At 45.9% G+C, this 19,196-nt stretch overlaps 1 protein-coding gene across 2 annotated transcripts; it reads left to right on the top strand.

Annotated features, from left to right (window-relative positions):
- The first annotated feature begins 1,690 nt into the window (after window positions 1-1,690).
- Window positions 1,691-19,065, top strand: ciita (class II, major histocompatibility complex, transactivator). Of its 2 annotated transcripts, none has more exons than XM_048991258.1 (21): window positions 1,691-3,663; window positions 7,537-7,605; window positions 8,331-8,402; window positions 8,691-8,726; window positions 8,905-8,973; window positions 9,221-9,280; window positions 9,379-9,441; window positions 10,538-10,660; window positions 10,943-11,038; window positions 11,179-11,229; window positions 11,349-11,465; window positions 11,730-11,795; window positions 12,046-13,714; window positions 13,815-13,994; window positions 15,245-15,325; window positions 15,467-15,547; window positions 15,672-15,755; window positions 17,053-17,136; window positions 17,224-17,307; window positions 18,127-18,210; window positions 18,483-19,065. In XM_048991258.1, the coding sequence occupies exons 1-21, from the start codon at window positions 3,387-3,389 to the stop codon at window positions 18,556-18,558; spliced, it is 3,522 nt and encodes a 1,173-aa protein (XP_048847215.1). In that variant the 5' UTR covers window positions 1,691-3,386; the 3' UTR covers window positions 18,559-19,065. The 2 variants fall into 2 exon arrangements, with proteins under 2 accessions (XP_048847215.1, XP_048847216.1); XM_048991259.1 differs by lacking the exon at window positions 1,691-3,663 and adding an exon at window positions 3,840-4,380.
- The last annotated feature ends 131 nt before the right edge of the window (window positions 19,066-19,196 follow it).

Below are 19,196 nucleotides of genomic sequence, written 5' to 3'. Positions count from 1 at the left end.
CCCTTTTCCGCATATTGTTACGTTACAGCCTTATTCCAAAATGGATTACATTTTTTACCACTGAATCCTACACAGAATCCCCATAATGACAATGTGAACAAAAGTTTGCTTGACATTTTCGCAAATTTATTCAAAATAAACAAAAAAATATAACATGTACAGAAGTATTCACGGCCTTTGCTCAATACTTTGTTGAAGCACCTCTGGCAGCAATTACAGCCTCGAGTCTTTCTGAGTATGATGCTCCAAGCTCGGCCACCTCTCCTTGGGCCGTTTCTCCCATTCCTCTATGCTGCACCTCTCAAGCTCCATCGGGTTGGATGGGGAGCGTCGGTGCTCAGCCATTTTCAGATCTCTCCAGAGATGTCCAATCGAGTTCCGGTATGGGCTCTGGCTGGGCCACACAAGCACATTCACAGAGTTCTCCTGAAGCCGCTCCTTTGATATCTTGGCAGTGTGCTTAGGGTCATTGTCCTGTTTGGAAGGTGAACCCTCGCCCCAGTCCAAAGTCCAGAGCACTCTGGAGCAGGTTATCATCAAGGATGTCTATGTACATCGCCGCATTCATCTATCCCTGACTAGTCTCCCAGTTCATTCTGCCAAACGTGAGTGGCTTATGATCCTGAGTGCCTCCCCAGCTTTCCTGGCCACTTTGCCATACAGGCCTGATTGGTAGAGTGCTGCAGAGATGGTTGTCCTGGAAGATTCCCTCACCACAGAGAGCTCCATCAGCACGGAGAGACCATCGAGTTCTTGGTCACCTCCCTGACTAAAGCCCTTCTCCCCCGATTGCTCTGATTTGCCGGGCAGCTCTAAGAAGAGTCCTGGTGGTTTTGAACATCTTCCGCTTATGGATGATGGAGGCCACTGTGCTCATTGGCATCTACACTCACCAGCCACTTTATTAGGTACACCTTGCTCATACCGGGTTGGACCCCCTTTTGCCTTCAGAACTGCCGCTCACTGGATGTTTTCCCTTTTTCAGACCATTCTCTGCCAACCCTAGAGATGGTTGTGCATGACAATCCCAGAAGGTCAGCAGTTTCTGCAATACTCAGACCAGCCCGTCTGGCACCAACAACCATGCCACGTTCAAAGTCACCAAAATCTCCTTTCTTCCCCATTCCGAAGCTCGGTTTGAACTGCAGCGGTTCGTCTTGACCATGTCAACATGCCTAAATGCATTGAGTTGCCACCATGTGATTGGCTGATCGGTAATTTGCGTCAACGAGCAGTTGGACAGGTGTGCCTAATAAAGTGGCCGGTGAGTGTACAATGCTGCAGAATTTTTTTTCTGTACTCTTCCCCAGATCTGTGCCTTGATACAATCCTGTCTACAGTTAATTCTTTGTACTTCATGCTTGGTTTGTGCTCTGAGATGCACTATCAACAGTGGGACCTTATATAGACAGGTGTACCTTTCCAAATCATGTCCAATCACCCGAATGTAACACAGGTGGACTCCAGTTAAGCTGCAGAAACACATCAAGGATGACCAGTGGAAACAGTATGCACCTGAGCTCCATTCTGCATGTCATGGCAAAGGCCGCGAATACATATGTACATGTGATATGTTTTTTTTTTTTTTTTTTTTTAATAAATTTGCAAAAAATTTCAAGCAAACTTTTGTTCACCTGGTCATTATGGGGTATTCTGTGTAGAATTTAGTGGTAAAAATTTGTATCCGTTTTGGAATAGTGTTGTAACATAACAAAATGTGGAAAAAGTGAAGTGAATTAGTCAATCCGGAAAGTATTCCCCTAAGCGACTGGTTTTGTTTGCCAGAGTGACCACCCTGCCCTTTGCTCACTGCCAGAGCCATGAGCAGTAAATGAAACATCAAACTGGCACCTCCTTGGGTTGAAATTTACCTGCTTTGAGTCAGTTTATAACTGCCTGGTTTCAGCAGGGTAGCGGGCATGCTTTGTACTGTACCAGTTTCCTTATATTCCAACCACCAATTTTAAACCACCAAACTAGAAAATGTCAACACTGCCACTGGATGTTGTGAAGTATAAAGTGAGGAAATTTAATGCTGCCAAACATCGCGTTTGCGAGGCGGTTTTGTTTTGAATCTTTTGTAGTTTTTTTTTTTTTTTTTTTGGAAGGGGGGACTTCCCTGCAGTTTTCCCCTGATTTCCTCATGCGGACCAGAAAGAAATAGAAAGTACTGGTAGATGCCCAAGCTCCGGAGGGATGGGCTGATTAACAGGACGTAACAATGGTGGGTTTGTCCAGCTGAGCGGGTGATAGGGGTGATTTTGTTCCACTGTTAATGGTCATGTTGTGCACCCGTGTCCCACACCGAACAATCGACTGACTGGATTCCATTACCGAAGGGTGTTAAAGCTGGCTTTCCACATTATATAACAACTAGCAGTACTGCTGTGTGGCTCAACCACCAAATTAAGCTGTGCCTATGATCAGACGGTCGTTGGTTCAGATACCCTGGGTCAGCAGAGCGATTTCAGTGGTGGGCCAATGGGCTAGGCCCTTAACCCTGCAGAAACTGATCCTTATTTCTCAAAAGACCGCATTGCTTGGGATAGAAGTGTGTACTAAATGAATTTAAAAAAAAATAGTCTGACATTTATTTCAAACATTCTGGAAATTACTATTACAGCCTGTGGGAGGCTAGTCATGCAGTGATCTTATACAACCATATACTTTGGAGATTCCGAAACAGTACCACTGCTGTCTACAATCTGACACATATCTGAATGGCAATCACTCACTGCTGCCGATAAACCAGAAAATGATGGTTTGGCTGTTTCCTGAGTAGATGGGAGGTGTCTGTTGCGACCCTACTTACCGTGATGCCAAGCGTAGCTTGTGAGTGCCACATTACAAACACTGATTGAGTCCATACCCAAGCCGAAGTTCAGGAACCTTCCGCGGATTCCCTGGTTCCTGCTAGAGCGGCGTGCCAGTTGCCAGTGTCACATATTGTCTTTGGTTGCTGCAGGTTTTACGTGCCACTCCTAGGCAACATAATAAAAGAACTGGAAATAGGCAGGTATTGTCTCTCTACTCGCCAAGTGGCCAAAAAGGCGAAGTGAGAGAGTGTCCCTGCTGACCATCTAATCACCATTCATCTGATGGTTTCCCAAACCACAAAAAAAAACACATGTGAAACTCAACTGCTATCCAGCCTCCACGCTTTTTTATTTTCAGCAGCAAGATAAGGTAGCTCCCAGGGGAGCTGCTCCGATGCATTTTGGATCGCGACTCGGACCATCTACCGCCTCCGTCTCACTTTTTGCTCCTTGCTCGTCACCTCGGCACCCATGTGATTTGGTGGTTCGCGCTTGAGATCCCCAGGCCCAGGGGGTACAATCAGACAGCCCTTCAGAGGAAGGGAGAGGGGGGGGGGGGGTCCCACGGCCATGATCCCCTTCAAAGAGGTCCTGGGCCAAGTGAAGAAGACCCTGCGGGAGGCCTCGCCCCCGGAGATTCAGGGGCTCCTGGCGGAATTGACGGAGGCTCACGTCCTTTCCAGGGACTACTGCCTGTTGCTCTCCCAGGAGTGGGATTCTGAGGATGTGGCCCGGAGGATTTCGCTGCCTGTGTGGCAGAATTGGGATCTCTGTTGCGATGCCATCGGAGCGGTGCTGGAGAGAGCGCGGAACAGCGCCAGTGCATCCTGCCAACCCTACACCAACGGTCAGTGGCGGTACCCAAAATTGCTGTGCATTAGTGCGTCAGTCACTTTCGCATTTCTACATCAATCTGTGTTTTCACGCCTGGCTCAGACCTGATGTAACGTTTTATTGTCTAAAACGCTTTAGCTCCCCCCCCCCCCTAAAATTCACAGCGACGAAATCTCTGCTGCCTACCGTGAGACACTTGATTTCCTTGTGCATAACATATTCATGTTTTGATGACCATTACAGCATTTGACGCTCGTCTTCCTGAATTCCACAAATGCCACCTCTTTATTTTCATTCTACCATCGCGCGCTACGAAAATTCTGGCGGTAAATCACATTTACCTGCCGAGACAGGTGGTGGCAGTTCGAATGTAAGCAAACGTTTTGCAGGGAAAAAAATGTTTTGGAAGTTTGTCTCGTCCGTGTAGGCAGCTATTTTGTGTACATCGTTCCCCTACAATAACGCGCAAATGTTGTCCTGTTTCAAAACTACCCGAAGCGTAGACATGTTAATTAATATAGTTTGAGACCATCGGTTAGTGTGCCGAAAAGTGGGTATTACCTCACCAAACAACGGCTGAATGGAAGCGAAAATGAAACTGGTAGAAGCTTTTTCTCTGAGGCTCACCAAGACGCATCACCGACAGCCTCTTCTGCAATTTCGTTAAAAGGGTTTTTTTTAAACTACATTATAAATATATTAAGCTGGAATTTTAACTTATAAGACGCAGGTAAAGCTCTCACTTTTTATATAATGTTTTACGCAAATGTTTGTGTCGCACACGTATTAAAAGAATGAGCGCATTTCTTACGCACTTCATTGTAATTTCTGTAATTCTATTTGTAAAGATACTTTTAATTAATTTTTAAAGCTGAGATTAAATAAATTAATTTATTTAATTTTATGGTTTTCTATGTATTCGTTAAATAGATTTTAAAACGTGCAAACTTTGCTGTACTTGTAGTGGTGTTTTTGGGGAATTCCGTATCGAGCTTATTAACTTCAAGCTGATAGAACTGGCTGCCTAGGTTAGACACAATAAATAATTATATTTATACGTTTAAAATATATTATGTATATATACATAGACAGAAATGACTCATAAATTTATATTAACGTTATATTTCTTATGTGCGCGTCTATTTGCATGTGTGAAATGGAACTTATAAGTTTACTAATAGGTACTATTTGTGCAGCTTTGAATTGCCTCGTGCAAAGTTATTTCATTACTAATTCTAGGAGCAGTACTTAATGTATACACATGACTTATCGGGCACCAAATGTAGGCTTACTAAAATAAAAATAAAAAAAGTAAGTTGCCGTAAACCAGCAGGGATAGCTAGTGAACACCTCAAATCTGTTGTAGAGGTTGCACGTCTGCATGTTTTTTGATTAATCTCATTCTTCATTTTGTCTCAAATGTATGACGTTGTAAACACATGTCGCGGCTTGCTGCGCGCGTGCAGAGGGTCAGATGAATGGATGGATGGAATGCTTGTCAAGCGTTCCACTTTAATTGAGCAAATTGATCTTACAAGTGGGGCCGTGGTTTGCCCAGACCAATCCACTTTGTGACAAAATGAGGTCCACAGTATTAAAGCTTCAGTTATTAAAGTATGCAGAATGTCGACCTGATACCTGCAAGTAACCGAATTTCCACCAGCTGGCAGTACTGTGTACAGCAGCACGTGGTTTTGAGTAAAAACAAAAATCCGCTCGGCGGCTTTAGTTCATCCGAAGAACTGCTTCGGATCATTTTAAAATCGCAACAAAGTTGTGTGCTACAGAAATGGGTAGAAACTAATCATCCAAGGGCAAATCTCGGTGGGGGTCAAGAGACGTGAGATTAGGTTAGATTCAGCTTTATTGTCTCTGCACAAAGTACAAGCACACGGTCCACGAAACGCATTTTGGCATCTAATATGAAAGTGCAAAATGCTAGGAAAAGCTTTATTATTTATGCATGTGTGAGAAATGGTTAAGAATTGCACTATATGGCTAAGTAAGTGAACACCATTATTAATTACAGTAATTACCTAATTTAGCCATACCCATTACCAACACAGTGTTTGCCATGGACACTCTGACTGGCATGCGGTTATTCAGGCCCATACACAGCAGGGCTTAACACACTATATGTCATGACTTATTGTTGAAATCCATTAATTTTTGGCCCAAAGTGCTTCATATGGGTGTGTCATGGTGCGTCACATCAAGGCAGAAATGAGGACAAAGAAATGAGAGAGAAAAAGAAAGGCAGACAACGGAGGAGAGGAGCCAAAAACACCTTAGTAGGGAGAAAAAAAACGTAGGGGTCCAAGGTGAACTGGATGCCCGACACCCAGGCATGCTGACAATGTTGAGAAAGATGAGGGCGGTTTGCTAAAATTCCCGTAATCACCATCAAAATTACTTGCCATTTGTGCCGCAGTAGCTTCGCAGCAGGCATGAAATCCCTCAGTCATGTCCTGCATCCCACGTGGCCGCCCAGCCCCCCGTCTGTGGTTTTCCCCTCCTCAGCCAACGCTCAGCAAACATTCCTAATAACTTACCGTCAGTACCCCACCCGCCTTGCCGTTTTCAGTCTCTATTTTTTATATATAATTAGTTTTTTTTATACAGACTGATTTTTTAAATATATATAAACAGGCTGTTTTTACCCTCACAGCCCCCAGCAGCCCTAAGTATATATATAATTATTGGTTCCTAGGTGTGTGTATGTGTGGTCAAGATATACCTTACCTTGTGGGGACCAAATGCTTTTTTACCTTATGGAGACCAGTTTCTGGGAAAGGTTTTTTTTTTTAAATCTATGACTGCAATCAAAACTAAAAATGCTAAAGGTTAGGGCTGGGTTGGGGTTACAGTTGTCATAGTTAGCATTAGCATTTTCCCCACAGAAATGAATGAGCGGTCCCCACAAAGATATGATTACGTACGTGTGTGTGTGTGTGTAGATATATAAACATGGTCACTGCATATTTAAATGTAAATAACTATGCAGTCCATGGCGATGAATGTAATTGAGTTATTGTCCGAACTGCTTTAGTTACCTCGAGACATAACAAGCTGGGTTTCCCCAAAAATCTCTCAGGATCCTTGGCTCATTCCTTTGTCCCGATATAATTAACCTGCTGAGACTTGGTCTGGTGATCTTGGAAGCTTGAAAACTGTTCCTGTCATGATAGGACAGCACACTGATAATTACAACCAAACTGATTCTTGCACTAAATTACGCAATGTACTTATATATATATATATGGCTTAAAAATTTGGGTGTGGTTGGTTGTTTGTCTTTTTTTAGAGAAGGAAGTAAATGCTTGGTTGAATAGGAATGTTAGCCTCAATAACTGTCGGCCATTGTGGGATTGGTAGTGACTTATGTAATGCAGTTTACAAACACAAACAATGAACACGTGCGTTTGTGTTGTTGGGGGGGGGGGGGGGGGGGGCAGTGCATGTATGATCTCGTGGGAACGAGGTGAACTGACAACACTGGCGACCTCCAGGGGCGCCGCTAAGGGGGGGAAAGTTGGGACAATTCTAAGGGCCCACGCCCTTTAGGGGCCCCCAGAGATCTGAATGGGTGTGGTAGGGGGGCCCAACCTCATATTTTGTCATAGGGCCCAAAATTGCTAGCGCCGCCCCTGGCGACCTCTATACCAGTCAAGAGGACAGTGCGTGTGCCGTTTGTCTCAGGGATGTTTGCATTGCCCACATGCGCTGCAGTAACCCACCTCTGCAAAAAATATGCCCATGTGGTTTGGTGGGGGGAAAAAGAGCCAAACAATAGCAAGGCTTTTGATAGCAGGCTTTTTGCAACACGAGTCTGGGACCTGCTGTGTCGCTCTCTCAACATGAAGGTGAAAACCGGCCTCTTTTGCAGGAGCAGGGATGCAGGAAATGTCTTTAGATCCACTTGGGTTCCTGGACGATGTTTCCATCGAGGACTTTGGTAGGTAATGTTTACTTCAGCTTCGGCCATTAATTGAACATTGTCCTTGACCCAGCAGCCTCCTCAGTCAGCTGTAGGGAGGGGGTGTGTATTATGTAAACAGACGGTTGCTCGTTGCTGGTGAACGGAGTGGAAGGATTTTGGCCAGAGGAGGAGTGGGAGTGAGATCAGAAGAGCATATTTGGAAAAAATATATTTTTCTTTTGGCTGCTCAGTTACTTTGACGCCAAGTTACAATTCAAGCTAAAATACAATGGAGATTGTTTTCTTTTTTGGAGTGAGCGGTGGGGGAGTGAGGTGAGTGGTGGGAGGTTTCATTGGGGCGGGGTGAAAATTGACCCGAGCAGGGAGCGGTAATGAGCGGTGGCTGTGAGTGGAGGAGCAGGGTGAGCTTACTGCTCCATGAGCGATGAGCAGAAATTCTCAGCACTCCGCCCACATGCTCTGTTGCCAGTCAATGGCCAGACCACTATTAAGGCCAGCAACCACTATTAAGAACTAATAGCAATACTGTTGTTTAATTCAGTGGGTTGGGACACTCCGCCTGTGCTCAGATGGACGCCAGTTCAAATCCCAGGGTCGGCGGGGTGATGTCACCGTTGGGTCAGGGTCCAAGGTTATGCCCAATTGTTCCAGGGTCTGGCTGACCCTGCTTTCTGTATTTTTGGATAAAAATGTTGTGTAAAAGTGCACATTTCGTTCTCCTCACGTGTCCCCCCCCCCAGGTGATTACCCAATCTTCTCACCAAACCCACATGACGATTTGGCAGAAGACGGTGACTTAAATGAAAGCATCGGTAGGACAAAAGCAAAACTTCTTCTTCTTTTCCTGCCTGTGTGGACAATTGCGAGTTACTTTAATTTCCTAAATGCTAGTCAGCGGATGAGCATTTGGTTCATTAAATAGAGACACAGATTATTACTTTGCTCAAAATCGGGATCGTGATGGTATAATCGGCTTCAGGGAAAGAGACCTGTAGGTCTTCACCACACTTTGTAGCCTTCGGGAACAACTTGGCTGCTTGTTTGAACTTGAGCTACACATTTGTGTTGTTTTTTTTTTTTAATGCTCTTTTCTTTCACAGAGAGCCTGATCCGAATTCTGAGTGAGGAAGACCCCTGTAGGTGGCCATTAACTCGCACTTTCAGTTTTGTTTGCGTTTACCTTTTTCTTATGAATCATAAGTCAGTTCAAAGGCATTTCAGGCTAAGGAGTGGCTTTAAAAGCTTTTAGATAACATTATTATGATTACGTTGTTGTTCTCGGTGTAATGCCTGTTTTTTTCCTCGTTACCATAGCCAGTGGACTGACAGAGCCTTCACTTCCCGAACCAGCTAGTTGGGAGGGCAAGAGGCCAGAGAAGAGAGGTGAGTAAACCTGCCCCCAACGAATCCCACCCTGTCCCTGCCCACCAGGTTCTCTCCCTGACCCTGATCACCAGGCTCCGCCCCTGCCCACCAGGCTCCGCCCCTGCCCACCAGGCTCCGCCCCTAACCCTGCCCTTGCCCACCAGGCTCCGCCCCTGATCGTGCCAATACTTGACCCAAGCTTGGGTCATGCCAAGTGGAATGGAATCTGCCTGCTCATTCTTCGCCCGTGTTCCTTCTCTTCCAGAACGATGTCATTCCGCAAGTCCATCCCGCGGAGATGCACCCAGCAAGCGCAGCAGGCGAGGTCGTCCATCATTCACTGCTGATCGGGACTTGCAGACTGTGTCTATCTCCTGTCTGTTTTGAGGCATCAATAGGACACGTCTCTGTGTTACACCGCAGGTCCTGCCGGAAGTCGTGTGTCAAAGAAAACGCGGAGAGCAAAGCAACGGAGTGGCCAGATGGGTGAGGCCGGCTGCACATGCACGACAAATACTACGCCTCACTCCCTATCCAAACAACAGCGTACAACATAAGCTCGCAAACAAAAATGGCAATCGCTCCCTGTGCACCTGACACACACACACACAACATACACAGAACAAATCGACAAAAGTCCGAGGAGTGAGCAAAGACGTAAACCAAAAACCGAGCGAGAGATCGAAACCAAACGGCAAATAAACCAAAGCGAAAGTACAGAGAGGGGCAAGGCGAAATAATCAGAAGTCCATTAAACCAAAAACCATCATAGACAATCAAATCAATCAAAGAAAGCAAACAGATAATAGCAAATAATGAGCAGAGCTCACGGGATGCCTTGCTGTCCGCTTTTCACTTCGAGGAGATGGAAGTGACGGATGGTGCATACGGCGAGTTGTGGGCGGGGAGGTAGAGCATAGGTCGAATGGAGGGCATGCAGCTTGAGAACGAGGCCTGCGGGCGGAGCTGAACTTGCAGCGGCTCACATGGGGTTAGGGTTAGGGTTAGGGTTAGCTCCACGCTTCAGACATGAAGTGCCAATGCTGAGAGATAAATGGCACCCAAAGATTCACAAAGACGGCTAACAACCCAATACAATAGCTGGTGTGTGTGTCTGTTACAACACTTTGTTATATCCTGGGGTGGAACTGAAGAATTTTTGGTGCTAGCCAACTGGACTAGTTCAGTAAACAAAAAAAACAAGTGTAGCTCGACATGCAATTTGTTTCACTAGCCAGCTAGTGCATTTTGGTCCTCACCTTATGCTCAGTCTATTTCCAATATATGAAGTAGAGCAGACGTTACCAAATGTAGGTTAACTCATAAATAACAAAAATGCAAATTACAAATAATTATCACACAAAGGGTGAAATATAACGCCGGTTAAACTGGTTTAATGTGCAATATTTCTTTAAATAACACTGCTAATGGTGTAGAAGTGTGGTTTCTGTTATTTCCTGTATGACTCGTGTTATCTAGGCCAAAACTAACTGCAAATGTGGAACTTGGGGCTTTTTGTTTCATCAATGCTAACTAATTTTGCAAATCTATGCAATGAAAACAAGCTGTTTCTCCCTCTCAGCCCCCAGCAGTCCTAAGACCCCAAATGGGCCTGCCCCACTACCAGCCCCCCAGGGACTCCTCCAGACCATCCACCACTTACTGCCCCTCCCCATCTCCACAGCCTTCATCAATGCTTGTGAGGGTGAGTGCATGGAAAGCCAACCCCCCCCCCCCCCCCCCAGGCCGAGCTGGATTCAAAATACAAGATACTTTATTCATCGCATACATGGTTATACAAATTTATCATGTAGTGAGATGTGCCCTGAACGACCCCTGTGCAAATGAAATCAAAAATAGTCAAGTTAAAAATCTTACAATAAACTAAAAAGTTACAATAACTAAAAATGTATAAAAAAAATGTGGAAAAATACAGAAGTACTACTGTATGGTTAGGGTTAACCCCTTGACACATGCCTACTCACAGGTGCCACCGCGATTCAACTTATCCCAGCCGTCACATACCCACAGCAGGTCATAAACATCTCTGTGCCCAATCCAGGACCCCCCACTTACGTCATAGGTACGCAAAGTATTACTTTATTTCATGGTCACCAGCAGGTGGCGCTATTTTAATTGGAGTATTGATTTTGCATCAGGAGGGTGACAGGTGTGCATCCCGATGGTGTTTCGTTCATTCTGTAATTGTCCTTCTCTGCATAGTGCCCCAGTCGCACCTGCCGCCGGTGACTCACGTCATGCCGCAGTCTCCTGGTAAGACGGCACAACGGGAACCCCACCGCAGAGGCAGAAACAACTCCCAGCGAGAGCCACTTCACGCTGTCATGTTACATTGAGCTCAGTTTTATGCCTGTGTTTTTTTTACCCATCAGGCACTGGGGCTGCAGTACCTTCTGACTTCATGGTCTCCACCCCGGGCAGTTCTTGTTTGGACGGTGCATTCCAAGCCTCATCTCCGGAACAGACTCCCACCTCATCTCCCACCAGAGGTACCTCCTGTGATATCCGTCCCTGAGACATTAGCCTCAGCTAACCCACAATCTAAGCGAGTGACCTCACTCATCTAGCCACTGGGTGGTGTGATGTCATTGATGTCACATGCAAATGAGCAATAGAACACCAAGCACGCAAATGTCACCATTCTGAATTTTCTTGTGCAGACACTGCCCATGTTGCCCATACCTAAATCAGAGCTATCCATTTTATTGAAGAAACAAAAATATTAAATTGAGATATTGGATATGCATTTACAGATACGTCGTCTTGCAAAGAATCGCCAGTCCAAACTCCTCCTTCTGAACCTGCCCCAGGGAAACCCAGTGAGTTCTGACTTTTACACTCAATTCACAAATGTCACTGAGAATATCGAGATCAATGTTTCCCAACCCAGTTCTTGGGGACCGCCCAGGCAGTCCACGTTTTTGCTCCCTCCCAGCTTCCTGCCAGACAAAGCTTTATTGGGAAATGAGAGGGAGCAAAAACATGAACTGTCTGGGGGGTCCCCGAGGACCAGGTTGAGAAACTCTGATTTAGATGGACTGATTTTAAATGAACATTTTTTCCCCCCAGAATGCGCTGAGGACTATACTCAGTCAGTCAAGGCCCTGATGAGGGAAATCGCCCGGAACACAGACCCAGAGAATGAAATGTCCGTGGAGTCCCTGTACGTCAACGTTCCCCTGGTCCAGAGGCAGATACGACTTAAGACTGGGAAGAACGCGAGCAAGTGTCTGGAGAAGGAGTTGGTGGTGCTCAGCAATGCTGACAGCAAGAGGGCCATGCTACACAGGGGGCAGCTCTTTGAGGACATGGGGCAGAAGGGCGGCTGGCTGATTGCCCTACTCGGCAAGGCCGGTGGGGGCAAGACTGCATTCGTGCAGAAACTCTGTCTGGACTGGGCGGATGGCAACCTCCAACAGTTTGAGTATATCTTCGTGCTGGACAGCAAGGTGCTTAACCTTCCACACACAACCTATAGCCTGAAGAAGCTCCTGTTCGATCTGTCCACCTCCCCACCCTGCAGAAGCAGCACCGCCATCTTCAAGCACGTTCTCAGCGTCCCCCAGAAAGTCCTGATCGTTTTTGACGGTTTCGACGACTTCAGGGACCCCGAGGGTCTTCTACATTCGCCGGCCACCTGCAACACTAAGGAAAGCTTCAGTGTCAGGCAACTGTTTTCCGGAATATTCCAGAAGAAGCTGCTCCGCGGATGTACACTCTTGATCTTGGCCAGGCCTAAGGGGGTCTTCAACCAGTTCTTGGCCAAGGTGGACAGAATTGTGGAGCTCTGTTGCTACTCTCCGGAAAACATCACCCAGTATATCTCAGAGTGTTTCAGAGACAGAGGTGACAAGGCCCTGGGGAAACTGAAAAAACAATGTTACCTGTATAGTCACTGCTCCAACCCACTCATATGCCGGTATATGTGCTTCCTTCTCAAGCACTCGGACAGACTGCCCTCAACACTCACTAGCTTGTTCCAACAGGTGCTTGATAAAAAAATTCACTCAGACACTCAAGGAGAAGACCCTAAAATGGCCCAGGAGAGGGCGCACTTGAGTAAGCTCTGCTGCATTGCCTGGGCTGGGGTGAAGAACCACAGTTCCATTCTGGATCACAAGGACACTGCAGAGCTGAAGGAATTTGGGCTAAAATGTGGACTGCTGACCCCGCACCTCACCAGAGCGAAGGACTCCGAGGAGCAGCAGGGTCACAGGTTCGCCCACCCCCTGCTGCAGAGCTTCCTGGCTGCCCTGCACCTGGTGCAGTCCCGTGATGTGAGCGACAAGGCGCTGGTGGCCCAGATGACAGCACCTCAGAAGAGGCGGCGGCTACTGACGGATTGGCTGGAGGCCACGTGGCGCTTTGCCCTTGGTCTGCTCTTCCAGAAGGGGAGAGTAGAGGTGACGGCGGGGGTGGGGGCCAAGAAGGCTGCCGCCGCCATGCACCTGCGGGGCCTGAAACCGGGCGACCTGGTCCCCTCCCGGCTGATGGAGCTGTGTCACTGCATTTATGAGACTGCCGATGCCACAATGGCGCGGCACTTGGTCAGGAACCTTCCGGAAGACCTGCGCTTCTGCGGCATCCAACTCAGCTCACCGGATGTCTTTGTCCTTCAGCACCTCCTACAGAAAGCCAGGGACATGAAGAGGAGCTTCTCCGTCGACCTGCAGGACACCAGCATTGGCCTCCAGGGCTTGAGAGCCATACTTGGGCTGAAGTGTGTCCAGTCATTCAGGTCAGGAATCGGGGAGCCGAATAAATGAACTACTACGTTGCCGAAGCCATGACACCGTTTTTGGCTCAAACTAGTTCCTTGTCCATTTTTGTACTTTCAGGGCGTCAATAGAGGACACAATAAATCTGTGGGAAGATCTGCAGAAAAAATGTGAAGGGAAGCTCTTGCAAAACACCATCAGGAAGTTCACCATCAGTCCCTTAAAAGCCACACATCTGGACCACGTGGACCATCTGATCATGCTGGTGCGGATTTACAGAGGAGGGAAGATATCCACAGGGTAATCTTTTAATGTCAACCATGCAGTCTTTCAACTGTCCCCGTCGTCTTGTTGTATTGACGAGTATTTTTGTTTAGAAAGGAGACCAGGGTTAGCAGGGGGTGGGTGGCACGGGGGAAATGGCCGACTTCAGAAATTACTGCAGCAGAAGGAGAAGCATCAGCCCCCCCCAAACCACATCCCACAGCCACCTCTCAGGGTTAATTTCACTGTCTGCTTCGACGTACCAGCAGACCCACTGACATCAATCTAACTTTCCATGAAATCTTTTCACCGCGTAGTACATTTAGATATTACATTCATTCAAACATAAAACAGTGGATTCTTATTCAATAATAACAGTTTTTTTTAGTTTAAAAAGACATTGCAAAGAACATGGAGTATTCCTGTCTTGACATAGTAAAATTTATTTTGTCAGGTGTGAGCAATACAAACAAGATAATCCAAAAGCACTGTAAGATGAGGAACATGTCTGTATGGTCAATAAACTAAGCCTACGTTCACACTGACATACTGAAGTGACTCAAATCGGATTTTTTGCATTAATGTGACACATATCTGATCTTTTCTGGGCTGTGTGGAGCAAATCTGATCTTTTCAAATCAGATTTGTGTCACTTTCATATGTACGAATATATCTGATAGGTATCCGATTCCCGGCCATGAGACCTGAATGTGAACGCTTAGATTGGAATTCATGTGGCTTTTTGCTTGTACGCATGCGCTGACATCATTAGCCTGCGCCGGCAGGCTCGTACCCACACATCTCTTGGTGAACGTAGTCTAAATCTCACACTGACTACTGGAGAATTCTAACCTGCAGCTGAAGCATATGCATTGTACTGTACAACCTGAAAAAATCTTGAAAATGAGGGAGATGGTGATTACAGAAAATTACATGAAGTAATTTTTTACTTACTGCCATGGGCTGGCCCCCCATCCTGGGTTGTTCCCTGCCTCATGCCCGCAGCTTCCGGGATAGGCTCCGGACCCCCGCGACCCAGAAGGCTAAGCGGTTTGGAAAATGGATGGATGGATGGATTTTTTTACTTATTTACAGCCCTAGTAAACACTCATGAGCACTGACCACTTCAAATAAAGCTCAGGTTTTTCTGAAAAGTAGAGTTTGAGATTTTGAGAGTTCATCAGAGCAGCGACTTGCCTGTTCTGTTTGACATTTTGAGAGGGCGTCAGAGCTGTGAAATTTGTGTTTAGGATCATTTGCCAAAAAGTTGCACTGTGTATTTTCAGTGATCTGAGGTCAGAACCAGTGGTGGACAACGTCGCCTTTGATGTTCCTGCTGTGAGAAACCTTCAGAAACTGGAACTGAGGTAAGGGCAGAAGGTCACAGCAGGTGACTCTTCTATGGTTTTGCTTCCTCTCTGGTGGAGGTGTCTGCTACATCTGAGGAAAGGGTTTGTGGTGAAGGGGGTGGACCCATATAATTCATCCAGTGTGCTTTGCTTCTTCAGCTTAGGCCCATCAAATGGACCTGTGGGCTTCACCAAGCTCATGGAGGTCCTACCTGCACTGCAATGGCTTCAACATCTTGAGTAAGCCCCGGTCATCTGATGACACAAATCTGATGGTCAATGAAGCTCCTTTCTCATGGATCTATTTGGGTCACCCTACAAATGTTTGCTTTTTAACATTTTGTGTTTCTTCTGTGTTTTCCAGTCTGGAGGACAATAAAATTGGTGATAGAGGAGCAGAAGAACTAGCAGCTGTTCTGTCAGCGTTGAGCTCTCTGGAAATGCTCAAGTGGGTAACTGCTTCTCAGCCTAGTACAGTGTATTGGCAGTGCTGCACTGCTCTACATACACCCAGGGGCACTGCATTGGGGGAGTTTGGATGATTCCAAGGGCCCCTGTCACTCAGGGGCCCTAAAAAATTTGGAAGATAACTGCATTTATCTGGACTGGGGGGCCCAATATGAAATGCTTTCATGGGGCTGAAAATGTTTTGTCTTGATCAGCATATTTGGACATATGAATATTTCATTCTCATTTCAACAATACTGGTAAATAAATGTTTGTGCCAGTGGCTGCCTGTAGACCCCTTAATGATACTCTGGGGTTCCTGGAGACTTCCAGAAGCATCCTTTGGTCAGCTCTCGTGTAGAATTTGATTGGGCCAACTAGGCCCCAATTGGATCTAAAAGGTTGATCTTTCAAACAGTACACTGATTACCTGTAAATTAATATCCAAATATTGTATGTCGAGTAAGAGTATTATACATCTGTGGTTCCTGCATCTGTGGACCCCCCCCACCCCCTCCCCACTTATAAGAATTATTTCAGTTACCTTAATAATTACTCCAACTCAGTACTAAATTTTACAGGCACTTCTAGAGGTGGAAAGTTCAGCTCCAGAAAGTACAAATCTAGGACAAAGTTTTGTTTAACCAACCAGTTGAGTCACTCTGTGATTACGACTCTTTATACTCAACTGCTTGTTTGAAACAAAACCTTGACTTAATGAATGAAAGTTACATTTATATAGTAAATGAGCTTTGCAGAAGCAATGAGGAGCCACTTCAGCCACCACCACTGAGTAGCACCTACCTGCGTGGTGCAACGGCAGCCATCCTGCACCAGTACGCTCACCTCCCTGTAGCTAAAGGGGTGCATTACCTAGTCTGAACTGCAGGTGGTACAGCTGCTCAGCAAAACCTTGGTCTGGACCTGAACTTTCTGGACCTGAACTTTCCACCGCCGGCCACTTCATGCATCCTTCCATCTTCCATCACTGCTTAAATTGCAGTTTAGGGTGACACTGGGACTCAGCTCAGGTAGCACAGGGGACTAATGGCATCTCAGTCTGAAACAATATTATTATGTAATATTATTAATTGAGGGAGAAGTTTAACTCAAATATTTTCAGTCTGTTTAACTGACAGGAAGACGATATATTGAAATGTGTTTCACAGTCCTGTAAAATATACAGCACAGTGTGTCTGAATCAGTTTGTATCGATTTAATGACACCTGTGTATCGATATGATGGTAAGGTAGTGCTGTACTAGGAAAGGTTTGGTCTGAGTAGTTATTTCCTCCCAGTTTGTCCCAGAACTGTATCGGAGACAAAGGATTGGAGAAGCTGGCCCCGGCCCTGCCGTCACTGGTTTCACTGCATAGTCTCAGGTAACACCAAGGAACCTGTGAGGTGCCCCTGAGCCGTCGCCGCCGAGTCAATATTGACATGACTGACCTCTCACTGTAACCCTCCAGCCTGTACAGTAATTTCATCTGTGATGGCGGGGCCGAGAGTCTGGCCAAGGTGCTGCCCGACATCCAGTCGCTGACGGACCTGGAGTAAGTCTGCCTTCCAATGGCCTGTCCCCGTGGGCCAGACGGAGCCCGACCGTAGCACCTCAGCACATGGCCTCGTAGCCCAAGAGAAGCTGGCTGGGATCCCACACAGCACAGCAGTTAAATACGCTAGTCTGCCTCTAGAGCAGGGGTTCTCAATCCCCAGCTTGGGACTGAATGTTTCACATCTGGCCCGATGACAGCCCTCCCCTTCTCACCAAAATATGATGTCATGAAAAAGCTGGGAAGCCCTGCTTAGTGGATTGGACCAAACCTTTAGCTGCTGTACTGTAGCTTCATTACATCCATGTGCAATAGCATCATTCTGTTAGCATCGTTTATCATTATTATTATTATTATTATTATTAGCTGGGACAAAAAGCAGAATTATCTATTACTCTATTGCAGTGTTTCCCAATCCGGTCTTTAGAAACCCACAGACCTTCCATGTTTTTGCTCCCTCTCAGAACTGGGAGGGAGCAAATATGTGAACTGGCTGTGGGTCCCTGAGGACCAGATTGGGAAACACAGATCTATGGCTAGACCCTCTCCTCCATGATGATGAGGCTGTACAGTGAATCTCCCATGTGGGCCTCTGCTTATCCCCAGAGGGGAGCACTTTGACTGCTTTGGTGAAAATACCCGTAAAATTAATTGTTACAGAGAAGGAAGCAAGCGAACAGTCCTAAGTATCAAAGAAACTGCACGTTTCTTTGCAGTTGATTTACAGTTGGTTTACAGTGGATGGCTGAGTTGAGGGCGATAGGTAAATCAGTATTGACCTGTCCTAACTGTGTCTCATCCTTGGTTTTGCCTACCCAGTGTCAAGGATAACAGGTTTACCAACGTCGGGGCACAGAGTCTGAGCCATGGATTGAAGAATGCCCCAAGGATGAAAACTGTGAGGTCAGCCATTTTGCACAGTGGATAATTTCAGTGATTCTGAATCAGGAATGTGGTATTTAAAGGATGCTCCTTTAATACCTGCAAAATCGGCTATATAAATCACAATTAATCAAAGCAGGAAATCTTGGTGTGCATGTTACACACCTTCTCTTTATGGTGTTTTACAGCAGTGGAGGGGATGTAATGTTAAATAGGTCAGTCAATAAAATTATGGGAGTTGTTGTAGATTGCTGCCTCTTTGATATTAACACCAAGGAACCTTTTTCAAACAGGATGTGGAATCATTACATACCCCATGGAGTCCTTGAGAACCTCAAACAACAGGATCCGAGGATCAGGTCACTATAGCTGATACCGCACAAAGACAAAAACAATGTACAAAAACCTGACCGCACCACAACATGCAAACAACAAATACTTTATAGACGGGACTATTGGTCAAAATTCCTTTCTAAACTCCTGACTGTTTATTTTATGCTACTTGTTTGGACACTAAATGCAGACAAAATTATTTCGTGGGACACTGTTTTTACTAACAATAAACTGAACTGCAGTAACAGCCTTAATGTGATCATTGCAATTACGTTTGTAATGATGATTATCATACACAATCTACTTTCTTCTGCAACTCAATTTCTCAATGGCAGCTATTGAACTGTGAGTCTGAATGTATTACTGCTGTTTACGCTGTGAATCTGGGGATAATATTTCTTGCATTCTTGCTGTAAGCATAATTTTGACTGTTACTGTTATTCTACTACTAAGTGAGGTGACTGAGGTGAACCTAAAACATAGCAATAAAACAAAATCAGTCTGCTGCTTTCGTTTTCAGAATAAAGATTTTACGTATAAATATTTCTGTTGTTTTTTTTACCTTACTGAGTGTGTATCTCATCCAAGGGCGGAGATTTGGGTATGGCCAGGAGAGAGATGTGCCTACCAATTTTGGAGTACTGTGTATGTTTCAAGTGTCTGGTTAATGTCCG

Source organism: Brienomyrus brachyistius, chromosome 22 (assembly GCF_023856365.1).
Source record: "Brienomyrus brachyistius isolate T26 chromosome 22, BBRACH_0.4, whole genome shotgun sequence".
Lineage (NCBI taxonomy): Eukaryota > Metazoa > Chordata > Actinopteri > Osteoglossiformes > Mormyridae > Brienomyrus > Brienomyrus brachyistius.
This window is presented reverse-complemented; position numbering and strand designations above follow the sequence as displayed.

Excerpts from the sequence above, each read along its gene's own strand:
- ciita (XM_048991258.1), top strand. The coding sequence starts at position 3,387 with ATGATCCCCTTCAAAGAGGTCCTGGGCCAAGTGAAGAAGACCCTGCGG. Across the intron at positions 9,442-10,537 it reads GCAACGGAGTGGCCAGATGG|CCCCCAGCAGTCCTAAGACC; the intron begins GTGAGGCCGGCT and ends TCTCCCTCTCAG. Across the intron at positions 17,137-17,223 it reads GTTTCACTGCATAGTCTCAG|CCTGTACAGTAATTTCATCT; the intron begins GTAACACCAAGG and ends GTAACCCTCCAG.